We start from the raw sequence: 17,515 nt of genomic DNA on the forward strand, positions 1-17,515 counted from the left end.
ATTGACTGGATTATCAAAAAATTTCCATGAACACTATGAACAATCGACATGTTATGATCCAATCAAACATAGAAAACGGTTAGACGGATTGAATACACACAATTTTGAGACATATACATCGATATAGTAGTTGTATCCATGATTAGATAATATAAGAGGAGACAACAAATATATCAATATAGTACAACTGAAAATGAAAAGGATGATATTTTGATATTGAATTGGAAAGAAAAGAACGATAGGATCGAAGAGGGCGGCTACAATCGAAACTCTATAAGGGTGTTAGGGTTGGCTATATACCAAATAAATAGATAATGATTCGATAATCCTTGTTAAACCACTAAGGGGTATTTATAATACAAAAGATAATGTAAACATGAGGAAAGATATAATTATATTAAATGCAATATATCGCCACGCTAATAGTCAAATGTTGCAATATCTTCGTTACTTGTATATTAAATGCAAAGATAACATATGAGGTACATGTCTCTAGATGTAATATCGTCGTTACTTGTACATTAAATATGAAAAGGCATAATATTTGTGTATAACAATTGGGCTTATTGAAGAAAAATTTTAAAATTGTGTGTTTTCAGTATGTTTAGCTACTTCTTATGTTCGCGTTTTCAAATTACTCATATATGCATTTTGGCTTTCATTTATGTTTATTGGTTTCCATTTATGCATTTTAGCTTCCATTTGTGCATTTTGATTTCCATTTTGTTTGTTTGTCATCTGTTTATGCGTTTTGGATTCCATTTATGCATTTTGGCTTTTCATTATGCATTTTGGCTTCCATTTATGCATTTTGGCTCTCATTTCTTCCTTTGGATTCCATTTCTTTGTTTGGCGTTCCATTTATGCACTTTGGCTTCCGTTAATGCGTTTTGGGCTCTTATTTATGCAATTTGGATTTCATTGGTGCATTTTGGCTTCCATTTGTGCAATAGAGTTTCCATTTATGCATTTTGCTTACTATTTCTTCGTTTTGGCTTTCATTTATTTGTTTCCTATCCATTTATGCAATTTTGGCTTCCAATTATGCATTTCGGTTCCCATTTCTTCGTTTTGCATCCATTTATGTATTTTACATCCATTACTTTGCCGTACCATATCATTTCATATCATGTCATATCGTATTAGCATAATCACTTACACCCACAATACCCGACACACTATTAATATTGTTTAGCTTATATAGATAAAGTTTGTTCTGCTATAGGATTATTATCACTTGTAACATAACTATAAACTTAATAATAACTATATATAGCGATTAGTTTGTTATATTTATATACAATAAAATCATTTCTTACTTTTCAAAAAAATGTCTTTTATTCATGTTCTAGGCTTTTGTATTAGATTTGAATTGTTATGTATTTATGTAATTTGCTTTTGTTTAGCTGAAGTTGTATTTGGCTTGAAGCCATGAACATGTGATTTCTCAGTTGGGACGGCCAAGTGGCCCATAGAAACAAACCTAGGAGTGGAGTATAGATACTCATTTATACTCTATACTCCACATCCTTTTGCAAATACTCCCCTTCTTCCCCTTTTTACTTTTTCTCTCTAAAAGTCTGTGTGTTTATTGTATTCTTGATACGAGATCCGGGTAGCCTTGGTGATTTTCGCTCACAGAAGCTAGATAGATTCAAAATTAGTTGTTAGATCCATTCACGAAACCTACAATTGGCATCAGAGCTTAGGCTCAACTATTGAGGTTTTCGGGTCTTCCTATTTGGGTTTTGATCAAGAGTGCTGGTGTTTAAGCTTGTGTTTGCCTTTCTTAGTGGTTTTTACAAGTTCTAGAACTTATTTTCATTCAAAATGGGATAAAGTTTATGTTGATGGATTGAACAGTGGTAATTGTGAAATAATGTTCATCATCACTTATTTTGCATACGTTGTTCTTGAAAGTATTGAATTCGCAAAAGTTTTTTTTCTCGCAGTCAAGTTAATCTTGAAAAGGCAAAAGCACTATTCTCATATGATACAGAAACTTCTCATTTTTGTATTTAATACTTCAAACCGATCAATTATGGACTCGATGCTTTCAGCCTAAATGTAGTTAAACATGTTGAATTCTCTGTTTAGCATCTCTTTTCTTGGCTCTCTCATGTCCACATTCCCTTCAAATTTCTCAATAAGTGGTTTCCAAAGATCTTAGTCAATGGTACATTCTTTTACACTTTGTGTAATCTTCTTATCCCTGCACATGGTTAAGTAACCAAAGCTTTTTATCAATAACCAATAGCTCAAAGTCTTTGGGTGTGAAAGAACTAAGGGGTTTTTCAACTTCAACACCGACCTTATTTTTTATTTAAGGCCAATAAGGACCCTAGTCAATAGACTTAATCATTCACATGTCTTGTGTTCATGCAAAGTTTGTGAACCGTTATTTCCAATTGTTAAACTCCTCAAAACTGACCAAATTGGGTGGTTTGTTGTTTGATCTCGATTCATTTTCCATGAAAAGGTAGTGTTTCAAGAGATATTTCACTTCAGAAGCCATTTTGAAGTTACAAGATGAAGTATCACAAACTTATAATTCTTCTAAGTATAGAAATTCGCAATTCACAATATGTGAGTTGCGAATTGCGAGATGTTCAATTGCAAGATGTAAGGCAGTTGTGGTTGCGAGAAGAGATATTTATTGCGAGATGGAGGTTGGATTTGCGGGATGCTAGATGGAGGTCGGATTTGCGGGATGCGAGACGGAGTTGGTTTGTGACATTGAGGGGAATGCGAGATGCTGGATTCCGAATCTTGCGAGATACACTTGAATATTGCGAGAACTAACACTTCTTCCAAATAATCACCAACTTGTAAAGAACCCGATGAATAGTAACTCGCAATATTTTACTGTTCAACCCATCACCTTTGAATCTTGCTTGTTTTTTTTATGAAAATCAAGTCCAAGATACGAACAAATAAACATGTAACTCAAAACAACTTCAAAACACCAACTTTCTTGAACAAAACCCGTAAAAGAACGACGATTAAAGAAGCTGTCTCTGTTTTTTACAAAGGGATTCGAGTGACGATTGAGGATATTGTGGTATGTGGGGGTCCGTTTTTTTGGATTTTCAATGGAGACTAGCCTCTCCCCCTATCCATTTCGGTGGTTTAGGGTTATATTCAGTTAAGGATGTTTCCACCTATGCTTTCGTAGCCTCGAGAGAAAAATCTTGGAAGTTACAGGACCACATTTTGCGTGATTGTGGTGTTGATGGGTTAGATTCCGATTTTGGGTGTGCGATGGATTATTTGCACAACTCTATTCCCGATTTTGATCTTGGCGGGTTCGCAAATAAGGTCACCGCCCCTAAAGCCTAAAATGTTTTGGCGAGTGCCCTTTATAGTAAAACCATCCAAAGTTTGGGAGAAAAGTTTGGCATGTCCTCTCGTCAAAAAGTGGTATTAGAATGTCTTCAGGCTCCTCATGCTCAAGACTTTTTGACTGTCACCCCATCTAAGGGTTAGGCCAGCACATGTCAGTAGTGGAGTATCGAGTCATTCTTAAATATCATTTAATGATTCCCCAGTTCCCAGTTGATGAGCCATGCCCGATCTGTCGTAAGATTTGTTAACATATGGAGTATAATAGTGTATTTATGTATTTATACTCCATATCTAGGTTAACAAATATTGTGCCAGTTGACCAGCCCAACTTGGCAAAAACATAGTTTATAACCTCAGCCTCACTACAACCAAAGCTAAACAAAAGCAACTCAATAATACGAATTACAAAGTGTATCTAATACAAAAGCCTTAACAAAATAATAAATAAATTGGGACCTAACAGACCGGCGAACAGACTATATGATGGGAGAGCCTTGTTTTCATGTGAGTGATTGAAACACAAAGCTAGAGACAAAAGCAAGCATCTATACTTAATCTTATAGGGAGATTGTTAGGCCTCATTTTGTTTTTTCATGTTTTAGGCTTTGGTATGAGATGTAAATTGTCATGTACGTATGTAATTTACTTTAGTTTAGATAAAGTTGTGTTATGCCTAGGGCCATGAACATGCAATTGCCCTGTAGGGCTGGCCCAAGTGGCAATAGAAATAAACCTAGGAGTAGAGTATAAATACCCATTTATACTCCATACTCCACATCATTTTGCAAATACTCTCCTTCTTCTCCTTCTACTTTCTCTCTCTAAAAGTGTGTGTGTTTATTGTATTCTTGATCCGATATCATGTTAGTCCGGTGATTTTCGCTTACCAACTCTACGTATTGATCCAAAGTTAATTTTTAGATCCATTCACGAGACCTACATTATCCATCTTAGATTCTTCAGTTGTCCCATTAATAGAGGCTGCTTTTGAGGCAAAACTTATTTACCTTGAAAACTCATCAACCGTACTCGATTTTTTCATCTTCAAACTCTCAAATACATTCAAGAGAGTTTAAACTAGTTTTTCCTTTATTCAGTCGGCTCCTAGATGTTAGACCTTTATCGTGTCCCACGTCCCTTTAGCGGTCGGTAGAGCTTTTGGAATCATGTTTGTATTCGCATTCGTACTTGTTCCTGGGTCGGTCATATCCCATAACTCATGAACTGAAGATAGTTCGTAACTTCACTGCCCATATCGAGTAGTTTGTGGAGGATAACATCAGACATATTAGCGATGTCGAGCTATTCTTTTTGTTTTGATTTTGTTTGTTGCCCTTGTCAGCCATCGGGTTCTTCTTCCTCCGATGGTACGTAGTGAGTGGTGTTGCAAGTTTTGTTTCCGACGTCGTAAGGTGCCTTGGTCTGGTGGCACTCGTTTGAGATTAAACAAGTAGACAATTTGTTTGACAACAGAAATCTTGATCAACTTCTTTTGATCAAGATTTGAATCTTGGTCACAATCTTGAACATGTTCTTCAGGTTTTCTTAAATTGCTCCACGTGATTTTTTATTCGAGAATTGAGCAAGCTCCAATACTAGTTCAAGAAGGTGAATTGATTATTTGAGTTTATAAACGATATTAAACACCCAATGTAGGAAAAAACTCAAAATCCAGATCAAACTCTCATAACCCTAATTATAAACTCAATGAGTGAGTTATATAGATAATACATTAAAACTAGAAACCAAATCAAACTCCTAATTTATCTATAAAACTCCAGGAATTAACCCATAACGAATTAGATATTATCTCTAATTGATTTAAACTAAACGAACATGATCTTCATAAGTCGAAGTTGGCCCATCCGTAATCCATTAACTCTGGCTCGGGAATTAACCCGTATGCTAATAACACACATATGGTAGAAGTCTTTACTGCACACAAAAAAACATCAAAATTTACCAACCATCTTAATCAAAAAGTTGTACCACATGCATTAGAATGCTTGTACATCATATACCGCCCCATATGTTGACATATAGCCACATGTTACAAAGCCATCTAAGCATGATAGTTTGAACAATACAAATGAAAGTGTCAAGCTTTTTCTTGTTAACTTAAGCTCACCCTCTTCTACTATTTCTAATATAGTCCATTCTGATGGCCCACAACTGCTCTCCCACCACCTTCATATCTGGGCGTTCCGCTCGTGTGGGCGCTGCACATTGAAACGCTAACTCAAATATTTTTCCAGTGATTTCAATGGCAAGTGATTCTTTCATTTGAGGGTCGACCAAATCCATGATGTCACCTTCAATATACTTCCCAAATGCCTTAAATCAATCATCAATACAGTCAGGTGGCAAAATCAGCAGGCAGGGTGAGTGAAACTGGTTTAAAGTTGGCCTAGATCATATATCAAACACACGAATAACACCAACATTTTGTGAGAAACTCTCATGAGTCTTTTTTGATTTATTAAGAACTAAAAAACACACATTATACAATACCCTAGCATTTCTATATGTACTAACAATGACTTGCATACTACTCCAACTCTAATTCATAATAATACTCGTACAGCTAACAAATAAACTCAATACTCTCTCTCTAGAATTATCTCCTGACAATAAATTAACCATTTAATATATTCTCTAAGCTTTATCTCATTTTATGTTTAAGCTCTTTATTCGATATATTCACGGACCACCTTTTTTTTTTGCCAATTTGAACCAATCAAGATAAAACATTGTCGCCATTTAAATGAGTAAATGGAAGCCGGCAATCTGATTTCATGGAAGACTTGAATCTAACCCGTATAGTTTTTTGAGATGCAATAAGAAGATATATTTACAACCTGATTCTAGGTTCTATCGAGTTCAAGCAAATTAATATCATGCTTTCAGGCATGGTACAAGTCTACGACTACTAATGGACATGGTACGAACTGATAACGCAGGGATGGAAAAAACAGTAAGAGAAAAGAAAAGAACAAGAAACTTACCCATTTGAGTGTCACCTTCTCCTCATGAGATCTCTTGGACTGAATGGGCCTACGACCCGTTAGAATTTCAATAAGTAGAACTCCAAATGAGAATACATCAATTTTTGGGGTGAGTTGATGGGTTCCCATATATTCCGGGTCAAGATACCCAAGTGTGCCCCGTACGTTTTTCACAACATGTGCTCTATTAGTCTCTGCATCTCCAAGTCTTGCAAACCCAAAATCGGCCACTTTCGCTCTAAATCTCTCGGTTAAAAGAATATTGGACGACTTGATGTCCCCATGGATAATTTTCTTTTCTGTTTAAAATGAAAGGAATGGTCATCTAATGTATTTTAGCAAATTCAAATTGTTTAAGAAACTAAAATAAGGCATACAAACATATTGGCTCGCTAAAAACCTAAATTGAATCGGCCTTAAAGAAACTTGAGCTCGAGTCAAAGACTTCGAGCCCAATGATAACTATATGCCTATATAAATATTTAACCTCAATAAATGACAAAACAAATTTGATCCGTGCTCTTGTTTGAAATTACTCACAATTTAAGCTTGAGTTTTAGAGATGTAGCTCTAAATGAGTTTACCTCCAGCATCCCAGTTTATTTACGATATGAACTCAGAGAATTGGAAATGGAGATTTAAATGAGCTGGGCTTGAGCATGACTCGTTTATATTTTTCATTTGTACTTATAATGAAAAAAGATCACTCTAATGAGAAATGAGACAAGCCTTGTGACACCAAGTAAAAGCCTCTTGAACGAGGTTATAAAAGTGAGTAGTTAGGTAAATTCATCAAAGCCTTAGATAATAAGTTTTGTTGATGCTAGTATGAGGTAATATCTATTAAAGAACATATTAAGAATCGGTTCCCTATAATATAATTTGAATATTGTAACTTATAATTGCATGTAACTTTCATGCTAATTACTTGTCTTTATTTTGCTTGATCTTGGCCTATTGCTATGCCTTGATCTTAGTCTTTTCATAGTATATGTAATCACATGCGTGAACGAGGTGGCCTAAATTGTATGTGACCTAGTGACTCTTGGCAAACGCTCTTAAATGCTTAAACTAGGTTATCTTTGTTCTAGAGTAACTTATCTTTAAGGCTACTCATCACTACTCATTCAAACCCAATTTACATTATGTTACTGATAACATATCAATAGCGAAAGGAATGTGCCACATGATCATCTCATGGATCGACTTGAACAACTGATCCATAAATATTATAAAAAGATAAGTGCTCTACATGCATCCTTGGTGATGATCCATTTTCACATGAAGAAACTTGTATCCTCCGCTAGTGAACACTTGTTTTACATGTCATAACTATCCCTAAATGCCTCTATATATCTCTCGATCACGAACTCTCTTGCCTTAATACTATCCCAAATCACACGACTTAACACATTGTTGTTAGCCTTTTCAAGGTTAATGTCCATCGTGTGCAAATCCCTATACTTTTCTATTAATATATTTATAATGTGTATTGCTTTCATACTACACCACCCTTACACAAATTCAAATCGGTTCACTTCAGTCCCCCCCCCCCCCCAACTTTTGTCTTAGCTACCTTTCTCTTGTTTCATAGTATGACTTAGGAGCTTAATCTTATTGTAGTTAGCATATCATTGGGTGTCTCTTTTGTTCTTGTAGAGAGAAAATTATACTACTCCACTAATTGGGCATCTTTTCAGTTTTAAATATAATATTGTGTTGGCCCGAAACTAGATCTTTGATATTGAATTGATAAAGATAATAGATTAACAAGAAGAAAATATGAACAATAATATTTATTGAATAACTTGAACTTGGATTGAATTGATTTAAAGATACAATTGTTGGCCCAATTTATAGATTACATAGACCAATCATAACTTGGCATGTGTACATGGAAGTTACATGGATAGACCAATCATAACTTGTTATGTGCCTAAACCAACGTTAATCATGCAACACTAATCCCATGTTCCCATTTTCCATGCATTATGTTTCAAGTAGTTAGTGGGGGTAGTTTCCTTATATTTAGTTGTGTCGGTTTATTTGTAAAGGCTATATAAAGCCTAAGTTGTATCCTTAATGATTATGAATGGAAAATATGAATTAATATTCTGGTTATCACTCTAAATTTATAATCTGGTTTTTGTCTATTTTCTTTGGCCAACGATTAATTGTTAGAACCACATAGTTACGAACCTCGTTCGTTAATCAAATGGTCCAAAGAAAATAGATAGAAACTAGATTAGAAATCATAGATTTTTGGAAGAGACTTTGATTAATCAAATCATAATATTTTCATTCATAATCCATGTTACGGTACAAACTTGGCTTTATATAGAGCCTTCAAGAAAAGAACTAAACATGTAATAACTACCCACTACTTTAAAGAAAACTACCCACTAATAATACTATTAAACAAAAGTAAATGAAACAAGGAGTTGCAAGATTGTGTTGTATGTGTGCATGGAGAACGTGGATAGCCATTTAGATTGTGGCACACAACAATCCATCCCCTTGAAGAAACCTTGTCCTCAAGGTTACAATCTGGAAGCAAACATATGGTACTTAGCATAACACCGTGGTGGCTTCCAATTATACTCCAAGGTTACATCTTTAATCAGGGCCATGTTCTTCACTGGTGATTGATACCAAGTAACAACATGACAATCATAATTAAGGGTGTAGCTGGTATGAGGTTGATAAGTTGCAAACTGTTTCTGTGGTGGGTAGGCAAAAGATGCGGGAGGCGGGGCGGTTTTGAGTGCGGGTGGTGTGACAACTTTCACGGCCGGTGGTGGTTGTGACAGAGAGACGGTAGTGGCCGGTGTTGGCGATGTGGTGGCGGAAACAATGGCAGAAACGGTTGGTGTAGGTGACGGGTTGTGGCAGGCTTCAAGCGCGAATCGGATCGATCGGAGCGTGGTAAACACGGTTTGAAATTGGTACTCGAGTCTCGCAAATGATTCGTTCACCATTGACGGAACTCGGTTTCGGATAGAGTTTGAGCAGCCATAAGTCCGGGGATCACGGCAGCTCTGATACCACTGTTACGAACCTCGTTCGTTAATCAAATTGTCCAAAGAAAATAGATAGAAACTAGATTAGAAATCATAGATTTTTGGAAGACACTTTGATTAATCAAATCATAATATTTTCATTCATAATCCATGTTACGTTACAAACTTGGCTTTATATAGAGCCTTCAAGAAAAGAACTAAACATGTAAATAACTACCTACTACTTTAAAGAAAACTACCCACTAATAATACTATTAAACAAAAGTAAATGAAACAAGGAGTTGCAAGATTGTGTTGTATGTGTGCATGGAGAACGTGGATAGACATTTAGATTGTGGCACACAACATAACTTGACACGTGTACATGGAAGTTACATGGAAATTACAATATTCCAATTTGACACATCCAGACCCTAGACTTTACAACATCTATTAAATCATAACTAAACATAGTTTCAACTATTTACAATACTACCTAGCACTAGATATTGAACAAATATCTTATCCATTGAACTCTTTCCTCTCTCAAACACTTCCACATCCTAATAGGTATGCTATCCTTGGCAGCTGACTTAGGCCCTCACATCTTTGTAAGTGCTCTCCCACACTGCGCCGGTGCTATAGCTCTTTCCTATAAGCTATAGCTTGACATCATGTCTTATTATTAAACCCACTTATCATCTTTCTATGTAAATATATTTACTTATAGATCCTATCTTTAACCTCCCTAGCTTTGCCAATCCTAATTATCATGATCCCCACTCCAAACTATACGACTAATAAATGATAATTAAACTAACCCAAAAGAATGTAACAAGTAAAACCTTGAATATAAAGTACAAACTGCATTATGATTATCGGTGTTAGGCATTACCCGCGTATATATGGAGATACGTTAAACCATGGGCAATATCGATGCAAATTTCAAGTCTGTGACAACCGGTAATTTCCCAAACCCATAAGCTAAGTAATCAACCTAATAATTAGGTGATTGTAAATATTAAGCGCGTGCATTTGTTATGTGCGCCCTGCGCGAGCGCGCCATGTTAGTCAGCGCGTGCAGTTGTTATGTGCAACCTGCGCGAGCGCACCATGTTAAGAACCAGCGTGAGCATATGTTATATGCGCCATGCGTGAATGATTTGGCCATCCCGCATGATGCTAAGGCGGGTGCATCCTACATCGTTTATGCGCGTGCGGAAGGGAACTAACCTACCCGCATGGCGGGAACGTTGAGAGCTAGTTTGTCTGAAGCTCCAAGATGGAATTGACTTCTACATGACTGATCACTATGTTGAAATACCAAGACCACCTGGAGAATCTACAAATGAAACTCAAATGTCCCTAACTGCGAGAAGGTTACGCACCTACCCGCAGCAAAGACATGTCCTATACGCAGAAAGCTATGCGCACCAAGTTATACGCGCAGAACACTTGGTCTATTCTCCAGTTAAGGAGATTACTCCCGCCCGAAAGGAAACAGTAGCGTGTTTCAGAGATTTTCCACTTTTTACTGTACACTGACAAAAGTACCTGAAAAAAAAACACACTGTAACATGAAAAGTCAACTACCCTATTCTCACCAACCCCAGACCTGCATGTTCTGTCCAAATCAAATCAAAATCTTTTATCCACCACTCCACTCTTAAGTAAATAATAATAACTTCCATACTTTATCATCATTACATTTAGATATGAAAAGATTTCAATCCCCTAAAGCAAGGGATTGTGTTCCCTTGAGTTTGCCTATAAATTTGTAGCCTAAATTATCACCCAAAACACACTTCAAAGAACTACAAACTTGCACTAATCCTTTCCCAAGCATCCGTTGTTTCCAGCTCCGATCCTGTTACTAGGTAAGCCGAGAATATAACCTTGAGACCTACTATCCAACCCTTATATTCTCCTATTTCTTGATCTTAATATATATACTTGTTATTTAATCGTATTCTAGACCTTCGATTCCGAGGCCAACACCAAGAAAACCCGAATCTCGATTAATCCCTTAACAAGAACCACAGGTGAGTCTCACAGCCCCTATTTTCACTGTTTTCACTGTTTTTAAACTGCTTTCGGGGCGAGGGACACGTACTTAAATAATGTTTTATCATGGTATACTTACAAGCTATGCAAGCGATTATGTGTTTAAGTTATGTTTCATGATGAGCAATGCAAACGGTTATCTAAGGTTTTCAATGTATGTGCGCTAGAACTCGAGTAAGTGATCACTTTACCATTGGAACTCTAAGGGTAGGGACTGCTGGTTTGATCCGCCCACTCGTAGGGGTCGCACCTCTTTGCATGGACGAGTGCCTGGCATGGGGCAGTACTATGGGGTTGAGCCCGCTCGTAGGGGTCGCGCCTCTTTGCATGGACGAGCGCCTTGTTTTCCGGCACAACGTCTGCGCGTAACTCGCGGGACGGTATCCTTAGCTCGTAGGGGCAATGCCTCTTTGCATGGACGAGCACAGTTTCTCAGAATTGTTCGCGCGTAACCCGCGGGACAGTATCCTTAGCTCGTAGGGGCAATGCCTCTTTGCATAGACGAGCATAGTTTTCCAGAAACGTCTGCGCGTAACTCGCGGGACGGTTTTACGTTATTTTAGCTCGTAGTGGCTGCGCCACTTACATAGACGAGCACCGTATCCAGAATTTGTTCACGCGTAACCCGCGGAACGATTTTTATCAGAATATTGTCAGAATTATGTGTTAATACGATTTTACCAAGCAGATGTTAATGATGTTGCCAGAAATGTTTCAGAATGATTTTATCAAGTTACTAAAACTTGTGAACTCACTCAGTTTATACTGATTCAAATGTTTTTACGTGTCTTTCAGGAGATAACTAGGTAGCGCATGGAGTCACACTTAGAGCACCACACGCTGAACATCTAAAACAAGCTTTTTGGAAGATTTTGGTTTTATCCCCTCGATGCGCACGGTTACCCGCCGCGCAAGGGGTTATGGCGAGGAAATCTTCAGTTTTATACTTGGATGTTTCTTTTTGTAATCTTTGAACAATGTAATGTGTCTGTACTAAACTTCTCATGCGCAATAAAAATCTTTGAATGTTTTGCAATGGCCCGTGCTTAATTATCAATCCCCACTCGTGCGCGCCCGGCTGTTTCCGCCGCTCAGGGCCGGGTGTGACAGATTGGTATCAGAGCACTGGTTATAGCGAACTAGGAAAAGAAGTTTTTAACCTAGACTATAACCTTTGGGGAATCGCATGAAATATTTTTCAAAGAATATTTTCAAAAGAATATTTTCAAAAGAAAAATCACACACGCACTTAGGAACACGGGTCACAGTGTCTAGAGATAAGAACATTATGTGCTCTGAGTACATGCGCTAAGTTTGTTATATTTTCTTTTTATGAAAAGAATGCCTCCAACCAGAGCCAAGGGAATTACCATGACACCCGAGGAGCTCGCAGAAATAATCGCGCAGGCGATTGCAACGCATGAGGCCAGCAAGGCCGAATCTAGTCAGGGTCGCCAAGAGAACGAGACCCCAGAACCCGAATCAGGAGCCTTGAACAAAGGATGCACCTATAAAACATTCATGGCCTGTAGGCCTTGGCCGTTCAAAGGCACCGAAGGAGCCATTGGGCTCTACAATTGGATTGACAAGATGGAGACCGTTCTCTCCATCAGCGGATGTAGTGAAAACCAGAAGGTCCTTTACGCGACCTGCATGTTCCAAGAAGCAGCTTCGTCTTGGTGGAAGCTCCAAGTAAAGACTTTGGGGCGAGAAGTTGCTCTTCACAAGACCTGGGAAGAATTGAAAGAAATGATGATGAGAAAGTTCTGCTCTCGCGCAGAAATTCAGAGCTTGCAACAAGAATTCTGGAACCACACCATGGTAGGAACGGATATCGATGCCTACACCAATCGTTTCAACGAGCTTTGCCAGCTGGTGCCAGACATGGCAAACACAGAAGAAAAGAAAATCGAGAGGTACATCTTTGGGTTACCTCCTGTCGTTAGAGTCCCGCTCAACGCCGCCGCACCTCCGACCTTTGACGAGGCGGTTGCGCGAGCCATCACCCTTACAAGGGATACGGTTCGTGCGGGTATGTTGACCGCTCGCTTGAACGAGCAGCGAACCTCTGACTCCAAGAGGAAATGGAACTCCCACCGAGGGTCAGACTTCAAGCAGCCACCGCCCAAGAAGCAGGAAAGCACAAGGGTTTACGCGATTCAAGCCGCGGAACCATCAAGGAAAGGATACAGCGGGCCTCGCCCATGGTGCAGCAAATGCAAGTATCACCACGAGGGTGAATGCGCAAAAATCGAATGCGCCAAATGTGGCAGACCAGGACACAAGGCGATGAATTGTCGCATCAGAGAAGCTGGATCGAGCGACAGCTGCTACGCATGCGGGAAGCCTGGACACTTCAGTCGGGATTGCCCACAGAAAGGAAACCAAGCTCGCGGGAGAGCTTTTGTGATCGGCGCGGGTGAAGCAAAGGAAGAGCCGAATGTGGTAACCGGTACGTTTTTGCTTAACGGTCATTATGCATCTGTCTTATTTGATACTGGCGCTGACCTAAGTTTTATATCCCATGAGTTTAAAAACTCCCTGGGCTTAGCGACCAGTAGGCTAGACAAACCTTATACTATAGAACTAGCCAATGGTAGGCAGTTATGCGCGAATGAAAGGACTGAGCAATGTGTATTAGTCATGGGAGGTCATGAGTTCAATATAAACTTGTTGCCAATAGATTTGGGAAGTTTCGATATTGTGGTAGGTATGGATTGGTTGGTCGAGAATCTCGCGGAGATTGTTTGTCATGAGAAGCAGGTTCGGATTCCACTGTTGAACGGAGAAACTTTGATGATTCAAGGGGAAAGAAAGGGAGTTGCGACGAAACTGATTTCGTGCCTAAAAGCGCGCAAGTGCCTAAGGAAAGGGTACTACGCCTTCCTGGCGCATGTAATAGAGAAGGGAGATGAGCGAAGAATTGAAGACTTACCTGTAGTGCGCGAATTTCCAGAAGTTTTTCCTAAAGATCTGCCCGGATTGCCGCCACCGCGATAAATCGAGTTTCGAATTGATTTGGTCCCAGGAGCTGCGCCAGTAGCCCGAGCGCCTTATCGATTAGCTCCATCTGAGATGCAAGAGCTATCCAATCAGTTACAGGAACTTTTGGATAAGGGTTTCATACGCCCAAGCTTTTCACCTTGGGGAGCTCCAGTACTGTTTGTTAAGAAGAAGGATGGTTCGTTCCGGATGTGTATTGACTACAGGGAGCTGAATAAGCTGACAGTCAAAAATCGGTACCCCTTACCGAGGATTGACGACTTATTTGACCAGTTGCAGGGATCCAGTTATTATTCGAAGATAGATCTACGGTCAGGATACCACCAACTTAGGGTCCATGAGGAAGACGCGCCAAAAACAGCCTTCCGAACCAGATATGGCCATTATGAGTTCTTAGTGATGCCTTTCGGGCTAACTAATGCGCCGGCTATATTCATGGATCTGATGAACCGTGTGTGCAAACCATACTTGGACAAGTTTGTGATTGTGTTTATAGATGATATTCTAATTTACTCTCGAACCAAGGCCGAGCATGAGCAACACTTGAGGTTGATTTTGGAATTGTTAAGGAAAGAAAGGTTGTATGCAAAGTTTTCTAAATGTGAGTTTTGGCTTAGAGAGGTTCACTTTCTCGGTCACGTTGTAAACGAGAAAGGAATACACGTCGATCCTTTTAAGGTTAAAGCCATCGAAAACTGGGAAGCGCCAAAAACCCCAACTGAGGTGAGGCAATTCCTTGGACTAGCTGGCTACTATCGACGCTTCATTGAGAACTTCTCCAAGTTAGCTCTACCTCTGACCGCGCTAACTCAGAAAGACAAGGCGTTTATTTGGGGCGAGAATCAGGAAGCGGCATTTCAAATGTTGAAACAGAAGTTATGTAGTGCGCCAATTTTATCTTTACCAGAGGGGACGGATGACATCGTCGTTTACTGCGACGCTTCACACCAGGGACTCGGATGTGTCCTTATGCAGCGAGACAAAGTTATAGCGTATGCCTCGCGCCAACTCAAGACCAATGAAAAGAACTACACAACGCATGATTTAGAACTTGGAGCGGTTGTCTTCGCGCTAAAGATTTGGCGCCATTACCTCTACGGTACGAAATGTGTAATCTTTACGGATCATAAGAGCCTCCAACATATATTCAATCAGAAGGATTTAAACATGAGGCAACGAAGATGGGTTGAATTGTTGAATGATTATGATTGCGAGATCAAGTATCATCCGGGGAAAGCGAATGTGGTAGCAGACGCGCTAAGCAGAAAGGAGCGAATAAAAACACTACGGGTCAAGGCCCTAAAGCTAACAATTCACGCAGAGCTCTCTACGCGCATCCGAGACGCTCAGCAAGAAGCCTTGAAACCAGAGTTTGTTAAAACTGAATCCCTTGGGGGTATGATTAAGAATTTGGAACTTAAAGGGAACACTCGATATTTTGCCAACCGCATATGGGTCCCTCTCAAGGGAGGACTGCGCGAGCAGGTATTAAACGAAGCTCACAAGACGCGGTATTCCGTACATCCTGGCGCAGACAAGATGTACCAAGATGTTAAAATGTTGTATTGGTGGCCCAATCTTAAAGGCGCCATCGCGACACATGTCAGTAAGTGCCTGACGTGTTCAAAGGTAAAGGCTGAATACCAGAAGCCGTCGGGGTTACTTCAACAGCCAGAAATTCCCATGTGGAAGTGGGAACAAATCTCCATGGATTTCATCACCAAACTACCAAGGACACCTGGGGGTTACGACACGATATGGGTTATTGTAGATCGGCTAACTAAGTCAGCGCACTTCCTGCCGATTAAAGAAACTGATAAAATGGAAAAGTTAGCCCGACTATATATTCGAGAAGTAGTTTCAAAACATGGAGTCCCAGTGTCCATCATTTCTGATAGAGATAGTCGGTTCACCTCAAGGTTTTGGAGATCATTACAAGAGGGGTTAGGTACTCGACTGGACATGAGTACGGCTTATCACCCCCAAACGGATGGACAAAGCGAACGAACGATCCAGACATTGGAAGATATGCTGCGCGCGTGCGCGATCGATTTTGGAGGTAGTTGGGATACCCACCTTCCGTTGGTTGAATTTTCTTACAATAACAGTTATCACACAAGCCTCAAGGCAGCGCCGTTTGAAGCGTTATATGGGCGCAAGTGTAGATCCCCACTGTGTTGGGCTGAAGTGGGCGACAAGCAAATGACTGGTCCAGAAGTGATCCAAGAAACAACAGACAAGATTTTTCAGATAAGGGATCGCCTTAAGGCAGCACGCGACAGACAGAAAAGTTATGCTGATATGAGAAGGAAACCGTTGGAGTTTCAAGTAGGGGATAAAGTACTTTTGAAAGTCTCTCCATGGAAGGGAGTCCCCCGTTTCGGTAAGCGAGGAAAGCTAAATCCGCGCTACATTGGACCATTTGAGATCCTGGAGAGGATCGGTCCAGTTGCTTATAAACTCCGTCTACCCGCCGAACTCAGTGGAGTTCATGATACGTTTCATGTATCCAACCTCAAGAAGTGTTTATCTGACGAAACGTTGATTTTACCGTTGGAAGAAATTCATATTGACAAACAGCTGCACTTCGTAGAAGAACCCATAGCAGTAACCGATTGGAAAGAACAAAAGTTACGCAGAAGCAAAATCAAGTTAGTAAAGGTTCAATGGAACTCGAGGCGTGGGCCTGAATTCACTTGGGAAAGAGAAGACCAGATGCGCACAAAATACCCACACCTCTTTCAGAACATGGCTTCTGCCAGCAACGTCTCCTAAATTTCGGGACGAAATTCGTTTAACGAGGGGAGAATGTGACAACCGGTAATTTCCCAAACCCATAAGCTAAGTAATCAACCTAATAATTAGGTGATTGTAAATATTAAGCGCGTGCATTTGTTATGTGCGCCCTGCGCGAGCGCGCCATGTTAGTCAGCGCGTGCAGTTGTTATGTGCAACCTGCGCGAGCGCACCATGTTAAGAACCAGCGTGAGCATATGTTATATGCGCCATGCGTGAATGATTTGGCCATCCCGCATGATGCTAAGGCGGGTGCATCCTACATCGTTTATGCGCGTGCGGAAGGGAACTAACCTACCCGCA

General features: G+C 39.8%; 1 protein-coding gene across 1 annotated transcript; it reads right to left on the reverse strand.

The window, feature by feature from the left end:
* Window positions 1-5,008: 5,008 nt before the first annotated feature.
* LOC143555001 (calmodulin-binding receptor-like cytoplasmic kinase 3) lies at window positions 5,009-10,303 on the reverse strand. The gene is made up of 3 exons (XM_077044643.1): window positions 10,245-10,303; window positions 6,351-6,649; window positions 5,009-5,679 (listed from the first exon to the last, which is right to left on the reverse strand). Exons 2-3 carry the CDS (start codon window positions 6,477-6,479, stop codon window positions 5,470-5,472), a joined length of 339 nt encoding a protein of 112 aa, XP_076900758.1. The 5' UTR covers window positions 6,480-6,649; window positions 10,245-10,303; the 3' UTR covers window positions 5,009-5,469.
* Window positions 10,304-17,515: the final 7,212 nt, after the last annotated feature.

This window comes from Bidens hawaiensis, unplaced genomic scaffold, assembly GCF_021521415.1.
Source record: "Bidens hawaiensis isolate Kalapana, Puna unplaced genomic scaffold, B.hawaiensis_p1.1 tig00017942_1, whole genome shotgun sequence".
Lineage (NCBI taxonomy): Eukaryota > Viridiplantae > Streptophyta > Magnoliopsida > Asterales > Asteraceae > Bidens > Bidens hawaiensis.